Source organism: Strix aluco, chromosome 13, assembly GCF_031877795.1.
Source record: "Strix aluco isolate bStrAlu1 chromosome 13, bStrAlu1.hap1, whole genome shotgun sequence".
NCBI lineage: Eukaryota > Metazoa > Chordata > Aves > Strigiformes > Strigidae > Strix > Strix aluco.
This window is the reverse complement of record NC_133943.1, coordinates 20,952,383-20,977,096: the sequence shown is the minus strand read 5'-3', so window position 1 is coordinate 20,977,096 and position 24,714 is coordinate 20,952,383. Positions and strand designations below refer to the sequence as shown.

Here is a 24,714-nt window from a genome sequence, read left to right as displayed (position 1 = left end):
CCCACAGTGTCTTTTGAGGTTATGAGTATCTCGCGCCGCTGACAGTCCCTTGTGCTGGTGCTGCCTGCTGTAGGCAATGTGAGGGTAAGGGGGGGTGACATGCAGCCTGCTGAATACTGTCTGATGAACATCTTCACTGCGGTTTTGGGAAAGGCGTTGTGGGAGGGTAGTGCTTCCATCTGCTGTCCTTGTGTTGTGGTGGGCATCTAGAGGAGCTTGCACAGCCGTTGGTGTTGCCATGATGGCAACCTCATCAGGCAGGATTTGTAAGGACACATGAGGAGGTGGGTGAAATCCAGGTGGCTGCAGTGGAGCTGTTGTGTTGTCTTGCCATTATTAACTCATTCAGAGATGTGCACGTACACACCAAGCCCAGCACAGCATCAAGCTCTAGTTTTCTATCATAGAAATTCTCTCACCCCGTTGACATCATGAGACCACTTGGATTTGGCATTATATGTGTTCTTCTGCAAGAACAAAATCCATGTGGCCTGGGATCAGACTGTCACAGCTCTAAGCACAGACCCTTTAAGAACTGTGATGTGCAGCTCTGTGGTGTTTCCATCTGAGATTGCTGAAAAGGCACAAAGCATTAGTGAACGGTGAAGTTGAAGCATCTGGGAAGAGCCTGCCAGATGCTGTGTGGCTTTGCATCCCTCCATCTGTTCTTTGTGCCGGTCATGGTGGTAAGTGAGGATGTGCAAAGCCTGGGTCATGCTCTGAGCAGGCTTGAGAGCTGGGCATGCTGTTGGTGTTGAGCAAGGTCTGAGTATTGTGGCAGTTGCTCTGGAGTTGGAGGCCTTCTGGATCTTGAGATAGTGTGTGGTATTGAAATGCTCATGATGTTGTGTGCAGATCTGCCACCAGAGACAGTCCCTTGCATTGCTGCCTGCCTGATGTAGGCCTTGTGTTGGTGTGAGGGGTGAGACGAAGACTGCTGAAAACTGAGTGACCTTTTTGCTCCCATTTTGGGAGGGTGTTGTGGGAGCATTGTGCTTCAGTCTGCTGTTCTTGTGTAGTGATGGGCATCTATAGCAGCTTTCCCAGCTGTTGAAGCTGCCATGATCACAGAATCATGGAATGGATTGAGTTGGAGGGGTCTTAAAAATGATCTAGTTCCAGCCCCCTCTGCAGTGAGTGGGCACATCTTCCAGTAGACCAGGCTGCTCAAAGCTTCCTCCAGTCTGGCCTTGAACACTTCCACGGACGGTCCATGCATATCTTCTCTGGGCAACATGTTGCAGATCCTCAGCACCCTCACAGCAGAGAATTTCTTCCTTGCATCTAATCTGAAACTTCTCTCTTTCAGTTTAGAACCGTTAGCCCTCGTCCTATCCCTACATTCCATGATAAAGAGTCTCTCCCCATCTTTCCTGTAGGTCCCATTTAAGTACTGACCGGCCACTCTGAGGTCTCCTCTGAGCCTTTCCTTCTCCCGGCTGAGCAACCCCAACTCTCTCAGCCTGTCCTCATAGGGGAGGTGCTCCAGCCCCCTGATCATCTTTGTGTCCCTCCTCTGACCCGTCCATGCCTTTGTTGTGCTGTGTGCCCCAGAGCAAAACCCATCAATCCAGGTGGGGTGTCATGAGAGCCATGTAAAGGGCAAAAATTCCCTCCCTCAACCTGCTAGCCACAATTCTTTTGATGCAGCCCAGGCCATGATTTGCTTTCTGGGCTGGGAGTGCACATTACCAGCTCATATTCAGTTTTTCATCTGCCAGTAGCACAGAGTCCATCTCTGCAGGGCTGCTCTCAATGCACTCATTGCCAGGCCTGTGTCCATGTTTGGGATTGCCCCAACCCATGTGCAGGCCCTTGCACTTGGCCTTGTTGAACTCTGTGAGGCCTGCACGGGCCCACCTCTCAGTCCTGTCCAGGTTCCTCTGGATGGCACATCCCTTCCCGCTAGAGTATCGACCACACCACTCAGCTTGGTGTCGTGGGCAAACTTGCTGAGGGGGCACTCAATCCTGCTGTCCACATCCCCAACAAAGGTGTTAAATAATAGTGGTCCCGATAGGGCCCCTTGAGGGACACGACTCGTCACTGATCTGCACCCAGACATGGAGCTGTTGATCACAACACTTTGAGTGTGACCATCCAGCCAATTCCTTATCCACCAAAGAGTCCACCCGTCAAATCCATGTCTCTCCATTTTAGAGACAAGGATGTTGTGCAAGACAGTATCAAATGCATTGCACAAGTCCAGGTAGCTGATGTCAGTCATCTTCCCTTCTCCACCAATGCTGTAACCTTGTCATAGAAGCCACCAAATCTGTGAAGTGTGATTGCCGTTAGTGAAGCCACATTGGCTGTCACCAATCACCTCTGTTTTCCGTGTGCCTTGGCATAGTTTCCAGGAGGATCTGCTCCGTGATATTGCTGGGCACAGAGGTGAGATTGTAGTTCCCCAGGTCTTCCTTTTTTCCCTTTTTAAAAATGGGGTTATGTTTCCCCTTTTGCAGTCACTGGGAACTTCATCAGTCTGCCAGGACTTTTTAAATATGAGGGGTAGGGACTTAGCAGCTTCATCTGCCAGTTCTTTCAGGACCCTCTGATGCCTTCTGGATCTTGAGATAGTGTGTGGTATTGAAATGCTCATGATGTTTTGTGCAGATCTGCCACCAGAGACAGTCCCTCGTGCTGCTACGTGGTTGCCGTAGGGAATGTGCTGGTAAGAGGAGATGAGATGCAGAGTGATGGACATTGTCTGATGAACCATTTCCCGCTGGTTTTGAGAAGAGTGTTGTGGGCGGGCAGCGCTTCAGCCCGCTGTCCTTGTGTAGTGGTGGGCATCCATAGCAGCTTCCACATGTGTTGATGTTGCCGTGATGGTTCCTTGCTCCTCCTTGGGCAGGATTTGTAAGCGGGTGTGAGGAGGAGGTGGGTGTAATCTGTGTGTGCTTGATTTCCCCTCCTTCTGCACTTGCACAGTCGGCCTCGGCAGAGATGGTGTGTCCCCTTGTCATGCTTAACTCCGATATGTGCACGTTGGTGCCAAATCCTTCACAGCAGCCCAGCTCTGGTTTTCTGTGGTACAAATTCCCCCACCCAGTTGACATCGTGGGTGCGCTGGTGCTTCAGCGTTTGGTGTGGTTGTCCTGAAGTATGAAATCCGTGGGGACTGGGATCAGAGCTGTGTCATGATTTGAGCCCAGAGGAAAACTGAGAACCAGGCAGCTGTTCACTCAGCCCTTCCCCCTCAGGAATGGGAAGGAGGAAATAAAGTGAAAGGCTCAGGAATTGGGATAAAGACAGAGAGGGCTGACTCACCCATTATGGTTACAGGCAAAAGGCAGAGTCGTTAGGGGAAGAAAAACCATCACTTGAATTCAAACACTAACAATGACAACACTTAACAAGAGAGAGTGGGACAGTGAAAAGCATTAACACATCTTAAAAAACACCTTCTGCACCCCTCCCTTCTTCTTGGGCTCAGTTTTGTTCCTCACCTCTCTACCTTCTCCCCGCCAGTGGCACAGGGGGCAGGGAATGGGGGGGTTACAGCCAGTCCGCCGCTCCTCCCTCCTCAGAGGGCAGAAACCTCACATTCCCCTGCTCGTGCGTGGTGTTTCTCTCACAGGAGACAGTGTTCTGTGAGGTTTCTCTGACATGAGTCCTTCCCAGGCCACAGGCAGATCTCTTTTCCACCATGGACCTCCATGGGTGGCGGGGGGGGGGCTCCGGAATCTCACCTCAGGATACAGGGAGGGTGTCTCTGCATTGGCACACCTCCCCCCTTCCCCCTGCTTTCTTCCTCTGACCTCGGTGTTCACACAGGTGTCCTTCTCACAACTCTTCCTCACACATTCCCTTCCTTACATATGTTATCAGAGAGGCACAGCCACCATCGCTAATTGGCTCAGCCAGAGTTGGTCAACATGGAGCCAGGGGAGCTTCGAGAAGCTTCACACAGGGGCCACCACTGTTGCAGCCTCTGCCGCTACCAAAAACCCGGCACACACACAAACCCAGCACAAGCTGTCCCAACTCCCATCACAGAATCGTTAAGACCTCTGCTGTGCAGCTCTGTGGTGTTTCGATCTGAGATTGCTGAAGAGGCACAAGGCATTCGTGGTGGAGTTCCAGCAGCTGGGAAGAGCCTGCCAGTCACTGTGTGGCTTTGCATCCCTCCATATGTTCTTTGTGCCAGTCGTGAGGGAAGGTGAGGACGTGCGAAGGCCTGGGTCATGCTCAGTGTGGGCTTTAGTGCTGGGGCTTGGTGTTGTGGTGGAGAAATGTGTGGGTACTGTGGCCGCGATCCTCCGAGTGGCACGGAGTAGGGCTTGGGGCAATCAGGGGGAGGGTGACTTTGAGTGGGGAAGAGTCTTTCCTGAGGAAATGGAGATGCTGTGTAGAACATGGAGTGTGTCACTGGGGAAGAACTGGAGGATGTGTGCTCAGCTGTGGAGATGCCGTTTCCCAGGGCTTGGGATAGAGGATTGCAGTAGAAAGCCTTGGGAAGACGCCCGGCGCACCGTGCTGCTTGCCTGGGATCCTCTCAGGACCTCCAGAAGCGCTGCATGTCCTCGTGCCTTGGTGTTCTCTGTACGGTTCCTGTCAGATGAGCAGACATCTGCCATACTCAGCTTGGAGCCCTCCCCTTGGATGGGGAATGGTGTTGGTCAAACTGGAGCTTTTCCAAATTTCAATCACATTTGGCCAGCCTTCTCTGAGCCTCTCCTTGGTTACCTGTCTGCTCTTAGTCCTGCTACGGAGAGGAACAAGTGTTGTCTGTATCGAACATATTATCAAAACTTGTGTTTCAATAGAGCAAGAATGGGATCCTTTGCTTTTCTTCTCTCCTCTCACAAAAAACTTCCATCCATTTTTTTTTTCCTTCTCTCACATTGGTAACGTGGATGAAATGCAGACTGCTGAATTTTGGCAGCTGTTGGGTGGCAGAGTTTCAGGCAGTTGTCCATCAGTGTGGGGAATGGCTTTTTGAGTCTCCTGAGCTGAGGTTGACGTTGAGAGAACGTCCTTAGCTTTGAGGTGTCCCTCCTGCTTCCCCTGTGACAGAAGTGCATGAGGGGCACTGGGCATTGTCCACTTTTTGCAGAACATGAGCCATTTTCTCCTGTCCAGCTTCCCCAGAAACGCTGATAATGTTAAGGGAAAATATCCTTAAAAAACAATTTTCCATCCCCTGAAAATGTTTATTTGCTGAAGAAGGTAAGTCACTCACACCTCACTCCATGGGGACCAATGCCCCTGGGTACGGAGGTTCTTGCCGTGTTGTTCTGGCAGTACCTGAGTTCCTGAAAGGGGAAGCAAGAGCTGGACAGTCATTGCACAGGTGGGAAATGAGTGAGGAAGAAGAGTTCTTCCCCAAGGTACATGAAGAGTGCTGGGGAGCTGTGGTTGCCCCGTGCTTTGTGAGCCTTCCTGGAGGGTTGTCGTGGTGGGCTGTGATGGGTTTGAGTTCCCAACTGAGAGACTCCCCTGCGCTGTTTTACTCTGGTTTTATTGGATGTTGATGTACCTGGGGCTTGGGCTTGTGTTTCAGAGGGTGGTGGATTGTGTTCGGATGTCACGGAGCTGTTCTTTGCCATGTGATTGCCTTGCTGTGTTATCTGCCGGGTCCCGGAGAGGACTGGAGGCTGAGGAGTGTGGCCTTCATGCCGAGGGGAGGGGAAGTTGCAGGTGCATGGACCGTAGGAAGGTGCTAGGGAAGAGGAACGAGAGCTCTTGCCAAAGGGCGTGTCCCTCCTTCATGGCGAGCGTGGTGCAGCTATTTTTAAAAACGTTTTGTTAAAGAAGAAATGAAGAGACAAGGATGGAAGCAGAAGAGAAGGAGAGACAAAGATATGTCAGAGCGGAGCAAAACGAAAAAGGCAGAGAGAAAGGAAGAGAGGAAAGAAGAGAGAAGAGAAAGGAGGAAAGAAACATAAAGGAGCAAATAAAAAGGAAGGAAAGGAAGGACTCCTTGCAATCAATCAAGCAAGAAGAGATGATTGAGGAAGATTCCCAGCATGCACTGATGTTATCTCGAGATGCTGAATGGAGTTGAGGAACTCGGCATCCTCGGTACTGCGGGGCACTCTGCAAGGCTTGGTGAAGGGTGGTGAGGAAGAGGAAGGAGAGCTCTTTCCACGGGACATGTCCATGCTTCATTGCGAGCATGGTGTAGACATTTGGGAAAGATTTTAGTAAAGAGAAGAACAGAAGGGACAAGGATGGAAACAGAAGAGGAGGGTAGGCAAAACTGAAACAGGGGAAAGAAGGAAAGAGAAGGGGAAGAGAGAACAAGGGCAAGAAAAATAAAATGTCAGAAGGAAATGCACATGGAAAGGAAAAAGAACGGAAGGACCGACACTATGCAAGTAAAAAGCAAGCCAGGAAGGAAGGAAGGACGATGACACGGAGGAGTGAGAATGGAACCGTAAAGGCGATGAGCGGCACGCACCGACCTGAGCTCTCGGCGCTGAACAGAGCTGGTCCCTGAGAGCCTCGGCCTTGGCTCGATCCCGCGCTCCGGCGCTGCTGCCCCGTCATTAGCGCCGATGGGTGCGACTCTGCTGGTCTCGGCCGCGGAGGCGGCGGCTGGTGAGCTGCGATCGGGGGGAAAGAAGAGAGAAGGGTGGAAAGAGAAGGGCAAGGGGCGGAGAGAGCGGGGGGCGGCAGGGCAAGCCCGAGCAGGAGAAGGAAGAGAAGAGGAAGACGGGAGAGAAGAAAGAGCGAAGAGAAGGAGGAGAGGGACGATGGTGGAAAGAGACGAACCGAGTCGGAAGAGAAAGGAAGAAACGGTCAGGAAAAGGGAGCGGGAGGCGGCAAGAGGAAAGCGGGCGAGGGCGAGCGAGGGCTGTGTGCAAGCAGAGAGCGCTGCAGGAGGAGAAAGCAAGAGCGAAGGAGCGGGCAGAAGGGCGGTCAGGGCCGGGAGAGGGGCTGAGCAGGTCGGGGCCGGCGGCGCGGGCGCTCGTGGGCAGCGCGTGAGGCGGCGGAGCAGCACACGGTGTCGCTGCAGGCTCAGAAACGGCGGCTCGGCTCGGGCGGCTCCGCCCCGGTGCGGCGGAGAGCCCGGCTGTGAGCGCGGGGGGGCGGCGCGGGGCGGGCAGGAGAGCCGGGGCGTGCGGGCGGCGGCGGGGAGCCGTGCGGGGCCCGGGCGGGTTCCGGTGCCGGCGGCGGCGGCGGCGATGGGCGTGTGCGGGGCGCCCGCGGTGCGGGTGCTGGTGCTGGCGGCGGCCTGGGCGCTGGGCGGCGGGCAGGTGCGCTACTCGGTGCCGGAGGAAGCCAAGGCCGGGACGGTGGTGGGCCGGCTGGCGCAGGACCTGGGCCTGGAGGCGGGCGAGGCGGAGGCGCGGCGGCTGCGGCTGGTGGCGCAGGGCCGGCGGGCGAGCGTGGAGGTGAGCGGGGCGAGCGGGGCGCTGGTGGTGAGCTCGCGGCTGGACCGGGAGGAGCTGTGCGGGAAGAGCGCGCCGTGCGCCCTGCGCCTGGAGGTGCTGGTGGAGCGGCCGCTGCGCGTCTTCCACGTGGAGCTGGAGGTCACCGACATCAACGACAACGCCCCGCTCTTCCCCGCCGCCCGCAGAAACCTCAGCATCGCGGAATCGTCGCTGCCGGGCTCTCGGTTCCCGCTGGAGGGCGCGTCGGATGCGGATATCGGGGCCAACGCGCAGCTCTCCTACACCCTCAGCCCCAGCGAGCACTTCTCCCTGGATTTACAAAAATCGAATGACCGGAATATTATCCCTGATCTTGTTCTAACGAAAGCGCTGGACCGCGAGACGGTGCCCGTGCACCGGCTGGTGGTGACGGCGAGTGACGGGGGCCGGCCGTCGCTGACGGGCACGATGGAGCTGGTGGTGTCGGTGCTGGACGCCAACGACAACGCGCCCCAGTTCAACCAGTCGGTGTATAAAGTGCAGCTGCCGGAGAGCGCTGCAGAGGGGACGCTGGTGGCGCGGGTGAACGCGACGGATCCGGACGAGGGAATTAACAGTGAGGTGACCTACACGGCGACCAACTTCATTCCCCTGAGTGGAAGAGATGTGATTGCTGTCAACGCGAAGACGGGGGAGATCCGTCTGACGGGCGCGCTAGATTATGAAGAAGTCAGCGTATTTGATTTTCGTATTGAAGCGAGAGACAGAGGCTCCCCTCCCTTATCGGGGCACTGCAGCGTGGAGCTGGAGGTGCTGGACGTGAACGACAACGCGCCCGAGGTGTGGGTGACGTCGCTGTCGGTGCCGGTGGCGGAGGACGCGCCGGTGGGGACGGTGGTGGCGCTGCTGAGCGTGTCGGACCGGGACTCGGGGGCGAACGGGCGGGTGCGCTGCGCGGTGTGGCCGGCGGCGCCGTTCGGGCTGGTGGCGACGTTCGCGGGCTCGTACTCGCTGGTGCTGCGGGAGGCGCTGGACCGGGAGCGGGTGTCGGAGTACGAGGTGGAGGTGCGGGCGGAGGACGGCGGGGCGCCGCCGCTGCGCGCCAGGCGCGGGGTGCGGGTGCCGGTGTCGGACGTGAACGACAACGCGCCGGCGTTCGCGCAGGCCGTGTACACGGTGCTGGCGCGGGAGAACAACGCGGCGGGCGCGGAGCTGGCGCGGCTGTGGGCGCGGGACCCGGACGAGGCGGGCAACGGGCGCGTGAGCTACTCGGTGTGGGAGGGCGGCGGCGGGGGCGCGGCGGCGGGCGGCGGGTGGCGGGCGGCGTCGAGCTACGTGTCGGTGGACGCGGAGAGCGGGCGGCTGTGGGCGCTGCAGCCGCTGGACTACGAGGAGGTGCAGGTGCTGCAGTTCGAGGTGCGGGCGGTGGACGCGGGGGAGCCGCCGCTGTGCGGCAACGCCACGGTGCAGCTCTTCGTGGTGGACGAGAACGACAACGCGCCGGCGCTGCTGCCGGCAGCCGGCGGCGGGCCGGGGCCCGGGGCCGCGGGCTCGGCGGCGTCGGGGCCGGGCTCGGGGGCGTGGTGGGCGTGGGCGGCGTGGGGGGCGCCGGCGGGGCAGGTGGTGGCGAAGATCCGCGCGGTGGACGCGGACTCGGGCTACAACGCGTGGCTGCGCTACGAGCTGTGGGAGCCGCGGGGGAAGGGCCCGTTCCGCGTGGGGCTGTACAGCGGCGAGGTGAGCACGGCGCGGGCGCTGGAGGAGGCGGACGGCCCGCGGCAGAGGCTGGTGATCGTGGTGCGGGACCACGGGGAGCCGGCGCGCTCGGCCACGGCCACGCTGAGCGTGTCGCTGGTGGAGGGCGCCGAGGCGGCGCTGGCGGCCGCGGGCTCGTCCTCGTCGTCCTCGTCGGGGTCGGGGCTGCGGGCGGCGGAGGGCGGCCCGGCGGCGGCGGCGGCGGCGGCGGCGGCGGCGACGAACGTGTGGCTGGTGGTGGCCATCTGCGCGGTGTCGAGCCTGTTCCTGCTGGCGGTGGTGCTGTACGGGGCGTCGCGGTGGGCGCCGCGGGCGGCCGTGCTGTCGGGGCCCGGGCCGGCGACGCTGGTGTGCGCCAGCGAAGTGGGGAGCTGGTCGTACTCGCAGCGGCAGAGCCGGAGCCTGTGCGTGGCGGACGGCGCGGGCAAGAGCGACCTGATGGTTTTCAGCCCCAACTTCCCGCCGCCGCCCGGCCCCGCGGCGAAGGAGACGCAGCCGGAGCCGCCCGCTCTGCTGGACACGGTCAGTGGCCCTCCCTCCTTCCCTCCCTCCCTCTCTCCCTCCCTCTCTCCGTCCGTCTGTCGCCTGCCGGCCCTTCCCCCGACGCCCCTTGCCCGCTGCCGCCCTTCTGGCGCGTCCCGTGGGCAGGCGCTGGTGGGAGCCGGGCTCATCCCGCGGGGCCTGCGGGCGGTGGGTGCGTGGCGGGGGCTGAAGGGTGGTGGTGGCACCTTTGCCTCTGCCCTCGCGTCCTCCCCGCAGCCCCGGGGCTCTTGCTGGGGCTGAGGGGGTGGGGGGGAAGTGAAGGTGTTGCCGCCGCCAGCAGCAGCAGCAGTTCCCGTTGTCCGCTGGGCTTTGCTGTTGTGGGTGGCAGTTGTCGTCCCATTCAGTAAAGTCACTGCCGCTTGTGGGGAGAGGTGCCACGACGTGGGCTTTGGGGCCGCTCTTGCTTGCTGGTGTGTGGCATTTGCACCCGAGCTTGCTGAAGGAGTGCAGGACACGCCGGCTGTGGTGGTGATGGTCCCCAGGCACTCTGTACTGTCTTCTTACCGGTGCTGAGTGGGCTGGTATCAGTTTTGGTTTCCTGTTGTTCCCTCTCCTCATCTCTCATCTCATTCTTTGATTCCCTCTGCATATCAGAAGACAAGAATGGGAGATGATGTGTTTGTTTTGAGAACGTATGTCCCTGAGTGGTGAATGGAGGATACCCAGAGGAGAGCATGAGGCAGGAAGGGCACAGAATGTTCCTGCCCAGGATCCTTTCCCAGGCTCCAAGGTTCTGCAGTTGGAGGCCTTCTGGATCTTGGGATAGTGTGTGGTACTGAAATGCCCACAGAGTCTCTTGAGGTTATGAAGATCTTGCAGCAGAGGCAGTGCCTTGTGCTGCTGCCTGCCTGACGTAGGAATGTGTTGGTAAGGGGGGTGATGTTCAGACTTCTGAATGCTGTCTGATTGACCTTTTCCTTCTTGTCTTGAGAAAGGGGTTGTGGGAGGGTAGCGCTTCAGCCTGCTGTCCTTGTGTAGTGGTGGGCATCCATAGCAGCTTCTACAGCCATTGATGGTTCGTTGCTTCTCCTCAGGTGGGATTTGTAAGTGGATGGGTTGAGGGGGCCGGTGTAATCTGTGTGTGTTTGATCACGCACTTAATACCTTGCCCTCGTGTCCAGTGTTTCACCACTGTGGCCATGAAGTGTGAGCCGTTGTCACTTTGACTTCATTCAAGGATGATTGTCCTTTGACAAGATGTCATTTAAATGAGATGCTGGGGGATGTGGTGTAGGGGAGAACTTTGTAGAATAGGGCTGGTGGTTGAACTCGATGATCCCAAGGGTCTTTTCCAATCTGGATGATTTTGTGATTCTGTGATTGACCTTTTCCTTTTCCTTCTTGTTTTGAGAAAGGGGTTGTGGGAGGGTAGCGCTTCAGCCTGCTGTCCTTGTGTGGTGATGGGCATCCATAGGAGCTTTTAAATCCATTGATGTTGCCATGACAGTTCGTTGCTCCTCCTCAGGTGGGGTTTGTAAGTGGATGGTTTGAGGGGGCCGGTGTAATCTGTGTGTGTTTGATCACGCACATAGTACCTTCTCTTCGTGTCCAGTGTTTCACCACTGTGGCCATGAAATGTGAGCCGTTGTCACTTTGAGTTCATTGAGGAATGGGCAACATACTAAACCATCCTCGCAGAAGAATGTTTGGTCTCCAGTAGCTGTGCTAACAGCTGTGGCCATAGTTAATCCTGACACCACCTCTACTCCTACCAAGATATATCTCCTTCCATGAGGTGTCTTCAAAGGACCGATATAACCAACTTGCCAGGTGCTCCAGGGCCCCTTGCCTTGTTTGATATGCTGGGCCAGCGCTTGATTTGGGTGATTAGCCTTAAGCCTCATTCGACATTGTGGACAAGCCTTAAGAACTGCTTCACATGTTCTCATGACACAGGCCGTCCCCGGGACCGACACCCATAACAGATCTAATTTCCCTGAGTGGCCTCGCTTAATATGTAGCCCCTCAGCCAGCGGATCTAAATCTTCTTTATCACTGTCAACTACCCTAATTTGGGCCAAGTGATCTACCCGTTGCTTCCATGTTGCAGCGAGGGTCCCATGTCTTGCATGGTCCTTTATCCACCCCACCTTTAGGGGTTGTGACTGACCTGTTTCTAACAACTGCTGCCAGTCCTTGGCCCTCCAAACCTCTGTTCGGCCCACTTCCCCCCGAGCGGATACCCACAGCATATCCACTCTGTAGCACCCTTATAAGTTGCGCAGGCGTTGGTGTAAATCACAGCGGCACCATTCTCTGCCACCAGCAAGAGGGCACGCAACTCTCGCGCCTGCGCGCTCTGTTCTCCCTCCTCTGTGTTCTTTTTACTGTACCAGTTTCCAAGGCTGTTGCTTTATATTGCCATTTTAATCCCACTCGGCAGGTGGAGGCCTCAGTAAAGCACACTCCTTGTGTCCCTGAACCTGCAGTCAGTTCAGGTGCCTCCTTGACTGGGGAAGGTTTACAGGGTTGGCCTAACAAACCCAAATCTGGGTTTATAGGCTGTTGCAGCTTGGAGATATTGACTGGACCCTCTCTTAATGGCAGTAACCGACTATCTCCCTCTAAATAAGCATGCTGTGGCGGCCTGGGCCACCCCTCAAACTTAAAAGAAGAAAATACCCTACAATATCCTGCATGGTACGCAACCTCTCTGCTTCCTTAACTGCTGTTTCCTTAAATGAAGTGGAAGAAAATAGCAAAGATCTAGCTGGTCCCCACGGTCCCTTTGGAAACACACCGCAAAAGGAGGCATGTTCTGCAAATCCCCACTCCACCCTCAACGGATCCTGTGGGTATAAGGGCCGCAACTTCTGGCAGGTCTTAAGTTCCTCCTTTAAAATACTCAGGGCCTCTGTATGTTGTGGAGTCCAGTCCCACTCTCTCTTTTCAAAGCAGAACATATAAAGGACGAGCAATCACCGACAACCCCAGTATATGCTTTCTCCAGTAACCCAAAGTAATGGCCTCAAGGTACGCCAGGGAAGGTTCAGACTGGATATTAGGAAGTATTTCTTTTCAGAACGGGTAGTCAGGTGTTGGAATGGGCTGCCCAGGGAGGTGGAGGAGTCCCCATCCCTGGAGGTATTTAAGAGTCAGTTTCACATAGCACTTAGGGATATGGTGTAGTTGAGAACTGTCAATGTTAGGCTAATGGTTGGACTAGATGATCTTCAAGGTCTTTTCCAAACTAGACGATTCTGTGATTCTGTACCTAGCAGGTGCTGTAATTCTGCCTTATTACCTGGAATTTGCCCCTTTTCAATAGCTGATAGGGTATCATCAGGTACTGCAACTGCTCCAGCCACCCACCAAGCTCCTAAAATGTAATTGCTTGCCCAGGACCTTGACATTTAGAGGGCAGAATATCTAGTCCCTTCTTAGTTAACAGGTCCCAGATGGTTTCAGCCACTTGCCCTACCTGTTCTTTACTATCTCCACCAACCAAAATGTCATCTGTATACAGATATATATGGACACCCAATGGCATCTCCACCGTGTCGAGAAGTTTGGCCAAAGCGTTCTGAGCAGTAGTGGGGGAATGTTTATATCCTGTGGGAGGCAATTAAAGGTGTATTGTGTCCCTTCCCAAGTAAAGGCAAACTGGGGCTTATCCTCGTCCCTTAGGGGAATCATAGAAAACATCTTTAACCTCTACAGCAGCCATCCATGGGCGAGCTGCTGTCTGTATTGCTGTTAGTAGTGATGTTATATTTGGGACAGCAGCTGTTAAAGGTGGGGTGTAACTACTCAATCTCCAGTAGTCAATCATTAGCCATCACCGCCCATCTGGATTACAGACTGACCAAACTGGAGAACTGTAAGGGGAATGGGTGCAACTTATGAACACTCTTTTCTCAAGATCTGTAATTACCTCTAAAATACCACTTTGGCAGCAGTTGGCAATGGATATTGAGAGACACGGGTTACTTTAGATTGTGGCAGTAAAGGAGCAACCTGCAAAGTTCTTACAGGAGTCACCCCTGTTCCTCTTCCTCCAAACCTCCACACTCCACCATGTGGTAAATACCATTTTTTACCTGCCAACACATCAAACCCGAATAAATTTCCCTTATAAGGGCTTAAAGCCAACCCCACAGCTGTCATCCTCTTTTCCCCTGGTAAGATACCCCTGTAAGATTTCCATCTGAGATTACTGAAGCATTGCCAAACACGAAGGGTGAGCTGCGGAGAGTCTGCTGGACACCGTCCATGCGATACCAGCTGTATGTACTTCTGTGGTGCCATCATTGATGAAAGGGCCCACAAAAGCTGGACTGAAAGGAAACAGTGGCATGTTCATGGAGGTGAATTTGTCAGTGGCAGTGAGTAGGGCCTGGGCATCTCCTGATGTGAAGGGTGACCTGGAGCAGTGGGAAGAGTTCCCTGATGGAAGTGGAAATGTTTGGGAAGAGCATGGGCCATGACATAAACCAAGAATGAGAGATGATGTGCTTGTGTTGAGAATGCGTGTCGCAGACTGTGGAATGGAGGATGCCTGGAGGAAAGCATGAGGCAGGATGGGCAGAGAGTGTTCCTTTGCAAGACCCTTTCCCAGGCTCTAAGGTGCAGACTTGGAGACCTCCTGGATTTGGAGAAGGTTACATGGTATTGAAATGTCTACAATGTCCTTTGAGGTTATGAAGATCTCCACCAGAGACAGTCCCTCGTGCTGCTACGTGGTTGCCGTAGGGAATGTGCTGGTAAGAGGAGATGAGATGCAGAGTGATGGCCGTTGTCTGATGAACCATTTCCCACTGGTTTTGAGAAGAGTGTTGTGGGCGGGCAGCGCTTCAGCCCGCTGTCCGTGTGTAGTGGTGGGCATCCATAGCAGCTTCCACATGCGTTGATGTTGCCGAGATGGTTCCTTGCTCCTCCTTGGGCAGGATTTGTAAGCGGGTGTGAGGAGGAGGTGGGTGTAATCTGTGTGTGCTTGATTTCCCCTCCTTCTGCACTTGCACAGTCGGCCTCGGCAGAGATGGTGTGTCCCCTTGTCATGCTTAACTCCGATATGTGCACGTTGGTGCCAAATCCTTCACAGCAGCCCAGCTCTGGTTTTCTGTGGTACAAATTCCCCCACCCAGTTGACATCGTGGGTGCGCTGGTGCTTCAGCGTTTGGTGTGGTTGTCCTGAAGAATGAAATCCGTGTGGACTGGAATCAGAGCTGTGTCATGGTTTGAGCCCAGAGGGAAACTGAGCACCAGGCAGCTGTTCACTCAGCCCTTCCCCCTCAGGAATGGGAAGGAGGAAATAAAGTGAAAGGCTCAGGAATTGGGATAAAGACAGAGAGGGGTGACTCACCCATTATGGTTACAGGCAAAAGGCAGACTCGTTAGGGGAAGAAAAACCATCACTTGAATTCAAACACTAACAATGACAACACTTAACAGAGAGAGTGGGACAGTGAAAGGTATTAACACATCTTAAAAAACACCTTTTGCCCCCCTCCCTTCTTCTTGGGCTCAGCTTTGATCCCGAGCTCTCTACCTTCTCCCCGCCAGTGGCACAGGGGGCAGGGAATGGGGGGGTTACAGCCAGTCCGCCGCTCCTCCCTCCTCAGAGGGCAGAAACCTCACATTCCCCTTCTCGTGCGTGGTGTTTCTCTCACAGGAGACAGTGTTCTGCAAAGTTTCTCCAACATGAGTTGATACAAGGAAACGCTCACCTTCTTTGCAACGTATTTACTTATAGTAACTTATAATGATTTCTGAATATTGCTTAATAATCCTGCTTGCCCTGAGTGCTCTGTGGAAGCTCACCAAGGACTACTGTGTTCATCAAAACAAAGCAGTTTTCTGTGGAAACTTACCAAGAATTACCATGTTCGGCAAAAATATGCTTCTTGTGCTTGGAAAGCAGATGTGCTCTAACTAGTTTAGTCTTGGTAATGAATAAGATAGCCATATATGGACGGAGAAATGGATACACTGGTACTTTTAGATAAGATCGAATGAGTAAACCGGCTGAAAACACTCTTGTTATTCAAGAAATTGGCTGAGAGGATCTGCACATGCTCCGAGCAAAAGTACAAGGTGAGGAGGACTGTGAGCCTTCCTCCAACAGACCCTGGAGACGCCCCCCAGGAGGCAACATGCAGGTGCAAAGAGAATATAAACTGCTGACACCAGCCTCTAGAGCTAACCCAGCCTCACTCATGCATGTGGATATTTGTGTTATGTAATCAATGAATATGTATATGCACACTCGATAAGTTTTTGGTAAAATGTGCTGGGGGGTGCAAGCTTTGTGGAGAAATCCCCTTGCACCCCGGTGCCGGAGTAAACATACCTGCTGTGTAACTCTCTGAGTGTAGAGTCTGTCTCCGCAAATCGGTGTCCTTCCCAGGCTGAAGGCAGATCTCTGCTCCACCATGGACCTCCATGGGTGGCAGGGGGGGGCCCTGCATCTCACCCCGGGATACAGGGGGGGTGTCTCTGCATTGGCACACCTCCCCCCTTCCTCCTCCTTTATTCCACTGACCTCGGTGTTCACACAGGTGTCCTTCTCACAACTCTTCCTCACACATTCCCTTCCTTAAATATGTTATCAGAGAGGCACAGCCACCATCGCTAATTGGCTCAGGCAGAGTTGGTCAACATGGAGCCAGGGGAGCTTCGAGAAGCTTCTGAAAGGGGCCACCACTGTTGCAGCCTCTGCCGCTACCAAAAACCCGGCACACACACAAACCCAGCACAAGCTGTCCCAACTCCCATCACAGAATCGTTAAGACCTCTGCTGTGCAGCTCTGTGGTGTTTCGATCTGAGATTGCTGAAGAGGCACAAGGCATTCGTGGTGGAGTTCCAGCAGCTGGGAAGAGCCTGCCAGTCACTGTGTGGCTTTGCATCCCTCCAGATGTTCTTTGTGCCAGTCGTGAGGGAAGGTGAGGGCGTGCGAAGGCCTGGGTCATGCTCAGTGTGGGCTTTAGTGCTGGGGCTTGGTGTTGTGGTGGAGAAATGTGTGGGTACTGTGGCCGCGATCCTCCGAGTGGCACGGAGTAGGGCTTGGGGCAATCAGGGGGAGGGTGACTTTGAGTGGGGAAGAGTCTTTCCTGAGGAAATGGAGATGCTGTGTAGAACATGGAGTGTGTCACTGGGGAAGAACTGGAGGATGTGTGCTCAGCTGTGGAGATGCCGTTTCCCAGGGCTTGGGATAGAGGATTGCAGTAGAAAGCCTTGGGAAGACACCCGGCGCACCGTGCTGCTTGCCTGGGATCCTCTCAGGACCTCCAGAAGCGCTGCATGTCCTCGTGCCTTGGTGTTCTCTGTACGGTTCCTGTCAGATGAGCAGACATCTGCCATACTCAGCTTGGAGCCCTCCCCTTGGATGGGGAATGGTGTTGGTCAAACCGGAGCTTTTCCAAATTTCAATCACATTTGGCCAGCCTTCTCTGAGCCTCTCCTTGGTTACCTGTCTGCTCTTAGTCCTGCTACGGAGAGGAACAAGTGTTGTCTGTATCCAAGAAGTTTGCAAACCTTGTGTTTCAACACAGCAGAATGGGATCCTTTGCTTTTCTTCTCTCCTCTTACCAAAAACTTCGATCCTTTTTTTTTTTTTTTTTCCCATTCTCTCACATTGGTAACGTGGATGAAATGCAGACTGCTGAATTTTGGCAGCTGTTGGGTGTCAGAGTTTCAGGCAGTTGTCCATCAGTGTGGGGAATGGCTTTTTGAGTCTCCTGAGCTGAGGCTGACGTTGAGGGAATGTCCTTAGCTTTGAGGTGTCCCTCCTGCTTCCCCTGTGATAGAAGTGCATGAGGGGCACTGGGCATTGTCCACTTTTTGCAGAACATGAGCCATTTTCTCCTGTCCAGCTTCCCCAGAAACACTGATAAAGTTAAGGGAAAATATCCTTGAAATCCAATTCCCCTCCCCTGAAAATGTTTCATTTCTGAAGAAGCACCCAGTGATGCTCCAGGTAAGTCGCTCACACCTACAGTGGATGTGTTTGAGAGACAGATGTGCTTTTGTTCCTGCTCAGCTGCGGCATTTTCCTGTTGGATCGAGCGAAGGTTGCCTGGGTTGTAATGCCTGTAGGGCTGGAGCAGCAAAGCACCACTGCCTGCTCTCGTTCCTCTGCTGCTGCTTCCAGGCACGGTGGGAGCAGGCGGCAGCCGGGACAGGTGGAGGAGGGACCTTAATGCGTTTCTGGGAGTGGATGTGTTGGGCATCCAGAAGATGTTCTCAGTGAAAATGCCGCGGTGTTTCCTGGGTGGCTTTTGTTTGGATGTGTGATGCGTGGATCATGCTAATGCTGAGAGATATTCCGTGGGGACCAATGCCCCTGGGTACGGAGGTTCTTGCTGTGTTGTTCTGGCAGAACCTGACTGCGTGAAAGGGGAAGCAAGAGCTGGACAGTCATTGCGCAGGTGGGAAATGAGTCAGGAAGAAGAGTTCTTCCCAAGGTACATGAAGAGTGCTGGGGAGCTGTGGTTGCCCCGTGCTTTGTGAGCCTTCCTGGAGGGTTGTCGTGGTGGGCTGTGATGGGTTCGAGTTCACAACTGAGTCAGGTCCTGTTTTATTGGATGTTGAAGTACCTGGGTCTTGGGCTTGTGTTTCAGAGGGTGGTGGATTGTGTTCGGATGTCACGGAGCTGTTCTTTGCCATGTGATTGCCTTGCTGTGTTATCTGCCGGGTCCCGGAGAGGACTGGAGGCTGAGGATTGTGGCCTTCATGCCGAGGGGAGGGGAAGTTGCAGGTGCATGGACCGTAGGAAGGTGCTAGGGAAGAGGAACGAGAGCTCCTGCCAAAGGGCGTGTCCCTCCTTCATGGTGAGTCTGCTGCAGGTATTTTTAAAAACGTTTTGGTAAAGGAAGAAATGAAGAGGAGAGACAAGGATGGAAGCAGAAGAGAAGGAGAGACAAAGAAAGGTCAGAGCGAGGCAAAAGGGAAAAGGCTGAGAGAAAGGAAGAGAGGAAAGAAGAGAGAAGAGAAAGGAGGAAAGAAGGAGTAAAAAGAAAGGAAAGGAAGGACTCCTTGCAATCAAGCAAGCAAGAAGAGACGATTGAGGAAGATTCCCAGCATGCACTGATGTTATCTCGAGATGCTGAATGGAGTTGAGGAACTCGGCATCCTCGGTACTGCGGGGCACTCTGCAAGGCTTGGTGAGGGGGGGTGAGGAAGAGGAAGGAGAGCTCTTTCCACGGGACATGTCCATGCTTCATTGCGAGCATGGTGTAGACATTTGGGAAAGATTTTGATAAATAAGAAGAACAGAGGAGGCAAGGATGGAAACAGAAGAGGAGGGTAGGCAAAACTGAAAGAAGGAAAGAGAAGGGGAAGAGAAAAAAAGGGTGAGAAAAATAAAATGTCAGAAGGAAATGCACATGGAAAGGAAAAAGAGCGGAAGGACCGACACTATGCAAGTAAAAAGCAAGCCAGGAAGGAAGGAAGGACGATGACACAGAGAGAGAGAAAGAAACCGTAAAGGCGATGAGCGGCACGCACCGACCTGAGCTCTCGGCGCTGAACAGAGCTGGTCCCTGAGAGCCTCGGCCTTGGCTCGATCCCGCGCTCCGGCGCTGCTGCCCCGTCATTAGCGCCGATGGGTGCGACTCTGCCGGTCTCGGCCGCGGAGGCGGCGGCTGGTGAGCTGCGATCGGGGGGAAAGAAGAGAGAAGGGTGGAAAGAGAAGGGCAAGGGGCGGAGAGAGCGGGGGGCGGCAGGGCAAGCCCGAGCAGGAGAAGGAAGAGAAGAGGAAGACGGGAGAGAAGAAAGAGCGAAGAGAAGGAGGAGAGGGACGGTCGTGGAAAGAGACGAGCCGAGTCGGAAGAGAAAGGAAGAAACGGTCAGGAAAAGGGAGCGGGAGGCGGCAAGAGGAAAGCGGGCGAGGGCGAGCGAGGGCTGTGTGCAAGCAGAGAGCGCTGCAGGAGGAGAAAGCAAGAGCGAAGGAGCGGGCAGAAGGGCGGTCAGGGCCGGGAGAGGGGCTGAGCAGGTCGGGGCCGGCGGCGCGGGCGCTCGTGGGCAGCGCGTGAGGCGGCGGAGCAGCACACGGTGTCGCTGCAGGCTCAGAAACGGCGGCTCGGCTCGGGCGGCTCCGCCCCGGTGCGGCGGAGAGCCCGGCTGTGAGCGCGGGGGGGCGGCGCGGGGCGGGCAGGAGAGCCGGGGCGTGCGGGCGGCGGCGGGGAGCCGTGCGGGGCCCGGGCCGGTGCCGGCGGCGGCGGCGGCGATGGGCGTGTGCGGGGCGCCCGCGGTGCGGGTGCTGGTGCTGGCGGCGGCCTGGGCGCTGGGCGGCGGGCAGGTGCGCTACTCGGTGCCGGAGGAAGCCAAGGCCGGGACGGTGGTGGGCCGGCTGGCGCAGGACCTGGGCCTGGAGGCGGGCGAGGCGGAGGCGCGGCGGCTGCGGCTGGTGGCGCAGGGCCGGCGGGCGAGCGTGGAGGTGAGCGGGGCGAGCGGGGCGCTGGTGGTGAGCTCGCGGCTGGACCGGGAGGAGCTGTGCGGGAAGAGCGCGCCGTGCGCCCTGCGCCTGGAGGTGCTGGTGGAGCGGCCGCTGCGCGTCTTCCACGTGGAGCTGGAGGTCACCGACATCAACGACAACGCCCCGCTCTTCTCCGCCGCCCGCAAAAACCTCACTTTACCAGAGAACTCCCCTCCCGGGTCTCGGTTCCCGCTGGAGGGCGCGTCGGATGCGGATATCGGGGCCAACGCGCAGCTCTCCTACACCCTCAGCCCCAGCGAGCACTTCTCCCTGGATTTACAGCGGAGTGAAGAATACCGAGAATCCCTGTTCCTGGTGCTCGCGAAAGCGCTGGACCGCGAGACGGTTCCCGTGCACCGGCTGGTGGTGACGGCGAGTGACGGGGGCCGGCCGTCGCTGACGGGCACGATGGAGCTGGTGGTGTCGGTGCTGGACGCCAACGACAACGCGCCCCAGTTCAACCAGTCGGTGTATAAAGTGCAGCTGCCGGAGAGCGCTGCAGAGGGGACGCTGGTGGCGCGGGTGAACGCGATGGATCCGGACGAGGGGACAAACGGCGAAATGACGTTCAGTGCGATCAATACCTTTCCTGCAAAGGGTTTAAATCTTTTCCTCTTAAATCCGATGACGGGGGAGATCCGTCTGACGGGCGCTCTGGACTTTGAAGACGCTCGGTCATACGAGATACAAATCGAAGCGAGAGACAAGGGGACGCCGGCGCTGTCGGGTCACTGCAAGGTGGTGGTGGAGGTGCTGGACGTGAACGACAACGCGCCCGAGGTGTGGGTGACGTCGCTGTCGGTGCCGGTGGCGGAGGACGCGCCGGTGGGGACGGTGGTGGCGCTGCTGAGCGTGTCGGACCGGGACTCGGGGGCGAACGGGCGGGTGCGCTGCGCAGTGTGGCCGGCGGCGCCGTTCGGGCTGGTGGCGACGTTCGCGGGCTCGTACTCGCTGGTGCTGCGGGAGGCGCTGGACCGGGAGCGGGTGTCGGAGTACGAGGTGGAGGTGCGGGCGGAGGACGGCGGGGCGCCGCCGCTGCGCGCCAGGCGCGGGGTGCGGGTGCCGGTGTCGGACGTGAACGACAACGCGCCGGCGTTCGCGCAGGCCGTGTACACGGTGCTGGCGCGGGAGAACAACGCGGCGGGCGCGGAGCTGGCGCGGCTGTGGGCGCGGGACCCGGACGAGGCGGGCAACGGGCGCGTGAGCTACTCGGTGTGGGAGGGCGGCGGCGGGGGCGCGGCGGCGGGCGGCGGGTGGCGGGCGGCGTCGAGCTACGTGTCGGTGGACGCGGAGAGCGGGCGGCTGTGGGCGCTGCAGCCGCTGGACTACGAGGAGGTGCAGGTGCTGCAGTTCGAGGTGCGGGCGGTGGACGCGGGGGAGCCGCCGCTGTGCGGCAACGCCACGGTGCAGCTCTTCGTGGTGGACGAGAACGACAACGCGCCGGCGCTGCTGCCGGCAGCCGGCGGCGGGCCGGGGCCCGGGGCCGCGGGCTCGGCGGCGTCGGGGCCGGGCTCGGGGGCGTGGTGGGCGTGGGCGGCGTGGGGGGCGCCGGCGGGGCAGGTGGTGGCGAAGATCCGCGCGGTGGACGCGGACTCGGGCTACAACGCGTGGCTGCGCTACGAGCTGTGGGAGCCGCGGGGGAAGGGCCCGTTCCGCGTGGGGCTGTACAGCGGCGAGGTGAGCACGGCGCGGGCGCTGGAGGAGGCGGACGGCCCGCGGCAGAGGCTGGTGATCGTGGTGCGGGACCACGGGGAGCCGGCGCGCTCGGCCACGGCCACGCTGAGCGTGTCGCTAGTGGAGGGCGCCGAGGCGGCGCTGGCGGCCGCGGGCTCGTCCTCGTCGTCCTCGTCGGGGTCGGGGCTGCGGGCGGCGGAGGGCGGCCCGGCGGCGGCGGCGGCGGCGGCGGCGGCGACGAACGTGTGGCTGGTGGTGGCCATCTGCGCGGTGTCGAGCCTGTTCCTGCTGGCGGTGGTGCTGTACGGGGCGTCGCGGTGGGCGCCGCGGGCGGCCGTGCTGTCGGGGCCCGGGCCGGCGACGCTGGTGTGCGCCAGCGAAGTGGGGAGCTGGTCGTACTCGCAGCGGCAGAGCCGGAGCCTGTGCGTGGCGGACGGCGCGGGCAAGAGCGACCTGATGGTTTTCAGCCCCAACTTCCCGCCGCCGCCCGGCCCCGCGGCGAAGGAGACGCAGCCGGAGCCGCCCGCTCTGCTGGACACGGTCAGTGGCCCTCCCTCCTTCCCTCCCTCCCTCTCTCCCTCCCTCTCTCCGTCCGTCTGTCGCCTGCCGGCCCTTCCCCCGACGCCCCTTGCCCGCTGCCGCCCTTCTGGCGCGTCCCGTGGGCAGGCGCTGGTGGGAGCCGGGCTCATCCCGCGGGGCCTGCGGGCGGTGGGTGCGTGGCGGGGGCTGAAGGGTGGTGGTGGCACCTTTGCCTCTGCCCTCGCGTCCTCCCCGCAGCCCCGGGGCTCTTGCTGGGGCTGAGGGGGTGGGGTGGGGGGGAAGTGAAGGTGTTGCCGCCGCCAGCAGCAGCAGCAGTTCCCGTTGTCCGCTGGGCTTTGCTGTTGTGGGTGGCAGTTGTCGTCCCGTTCAGTCAAGTCACTGCCGCTTGTGGGGAGAGGTGCCACGACGTGGGCTTTGGGGCCGCTCTTGCTTGCTGGTGTGTGGCATTTGCACCCGAGCTTGCTGAAGGAGTGCAGGACATGCCAGCTGTGGACGTGGTGATGGTCCCTCAGGCCCTATCTACTGCTTTTTACCTTTTCTGACCGGTGACTGTGTGGTTATGAGTTGTCATTTCTTCTCTGTCCTCTTCTTCTTTCATTCTTCACTGTAAGAGAATTTTTGGACAAGTATCTTCTTTTCTCCCACTCCCCTGCCCATGTTGTGAAGTTGCATTCCTTGCTGCAGACGTGGCTTGATGTGCCCTGAAGTGTTTTGATAATCTGTCAATATTTGCATTAGAAAATTCCCTGAAAATCCTTTTTTCAACAACAAAAACTCCCTCAACCAAATCCTGCTACACAACAGATAGCATTCGCTGTACTGGTGTGATCGTCAACATGTGGGTTGGTTTCTCTCAGCATGAAATCAGTGCCCTTTGTCATTGGCGTGTTCCCGACAGCACTTCTACTGAGTGTTGATCTCAGACTTGTAGTATTTTCCCTTTGAAATTTCTGAAGGATTGCCACACCTGAAGGGTCAGCTGCAGAGACTTTGCTGGACTCCGTCCATGAGATGCCATCTCTATGGTTTTTCGTGGTGCTCTCATGGACAGGAAGGGTCAAGCAAAATTTGGGTTGAGCCTTGAGGTGGGAAAGGAAACTGTGGCATGTTGTGGAGGTGAATGTGGCAGTGGCACTGAGCAGGGCCTGGCTGTGTCCTTATGTGAAGGGTGACCTTGTGCAGGGGGATGACCTGTCTGTGGGAACTGGAAATCCTTGGGGAGACCATGGGACATGTCATAAGAAGACAAGAATGGGAGATGCTGTGCTTGTCTTGAGAACACATGTCCCAGAGTGGGGAGTGGTAGTTGCCGAGAGGAAAGCACGAGGCAGGAATGGCACAGAGTCTTACTGCCAAGGATCCTTTCCCAGGTTCCAAGGTTCTGCAGTTGGAGGCCTTCTGGAACTTGGGATAGTGTGTGGTATTGAAATGAGCACAGAGTCTTTTGAGGTTATGAAGATTTCCCACCAGAAACAGTCCCCTGTGCTGGCACCTACCTGACATAGGAAATGTGCTGGATAAGAGTTGGTGAGATGGTGACTGCTGAATACTGTCTGATGGACCTTTTCCCTCTTGTTCTGGGCAGGGGGTGGTGGGAGGGTAGCGCTTCAGCCTGCTGTCCTTGTGTGGTGGTGGGCATCCATAGCAGCTTCCACAGCCATCAATGTTGCCATGATGGTTCGTTGGTCCTCCTCAGGCGGGATTTTAAGGGCACACGAGGAGGTCGGTGCAGTCTTTGTGCACTCATCTTCGCTTAGGTGTGTGCTTACAGAGTTGGCCTCGGTAGAGGTGGGTCCTGTTATGATGCATGGCTCCTTCTGATGTCTGAATGGACACACCAAACCATCCAGAGCAGCCCAGCTCTGGTTTTCTGTGGTACAAATTCTCCCACCGAGCTGACACCGTGAGTGCAATTGCACTTCAGCATTTGGTGTGGTCTTCTTGAAGAATAAGAACTGTGTGGACTGAGATGGGAGCAGTCACAGCTCTGATCACAGAATCTTTAAGAACTCCATTTCTCTTTGAAGTTGCTGAGAAGGCACAAGACATCCAGGCAGCTGGGAAGAGTCTAAGAGTCAGAGAGAGCCTTTGCATTGCTCCGTATATTCCTTGTGCCAATGGTGAGGGAAGGTGAGGACGTGCAAAGGCCTGGGTCATGCTCAGAGAGGGGTTTAGAGCTGGGGCATGTTCTTGTGTTGGAGCAATGTGTGGGTATTGTGGCAGTGATGGCTCCGAGTGGCAGTGACTCGGGCCTGGGTATGGGTCATGGGGAGTGTGACCTTGAGCGGGGAAGAGTGTTGCCTGAGGGAAAGGGAGATGCTGGAGAGAACCTTATCCATGTCATTGGGGAAGAATCGGAGAACAGCTGCTTAGCTGTTCTATTCCCCATGGCACGAAATAGAGGATGCCAGCAGAAAACCTTGAGAAATGTCCCCGAGCACAGTGGTACTTGCCCGCGATCC

The 24,714-nt window shown here is 56.9% G+C and overlaps 1 protein-coding gene and 1 pseudogene across 1 annotated transcript; both read left to right on the top strand.

The window, feature by feature from the left end:
- The first annotated feature begins 6,704 nt into the window (after nt 1–6,704).
- On the top strand, nt 6,705–10,274 carry LOC141929202 (protocadherin alpha-5 pseudogene; annotated as a pseudogene).
- Nucleotides 10,275–19,772: 9,498 nt separating this feature from the next.
- Nucleotides 19,773–22,794, top strand: LOC141929201 (protocadherin alpha-2-like). Its single transcript, XM_074838383.1, has 2 exons — nt 19,773–22,424; nt 22,607–22,794. The coding sequence occupies exons 1-2, from the start codon at nt 19,790–19,792 to the stop codon at nt 22,792–22,794; spliced, it is 2,823 nt and encodes a 940-aa protein (XP_074694484.1). The 5' UTR covers nt 19,773–19,789.
- Nucleotides 22,795–24,714: the final 1,920 nt, after the last annotated feature.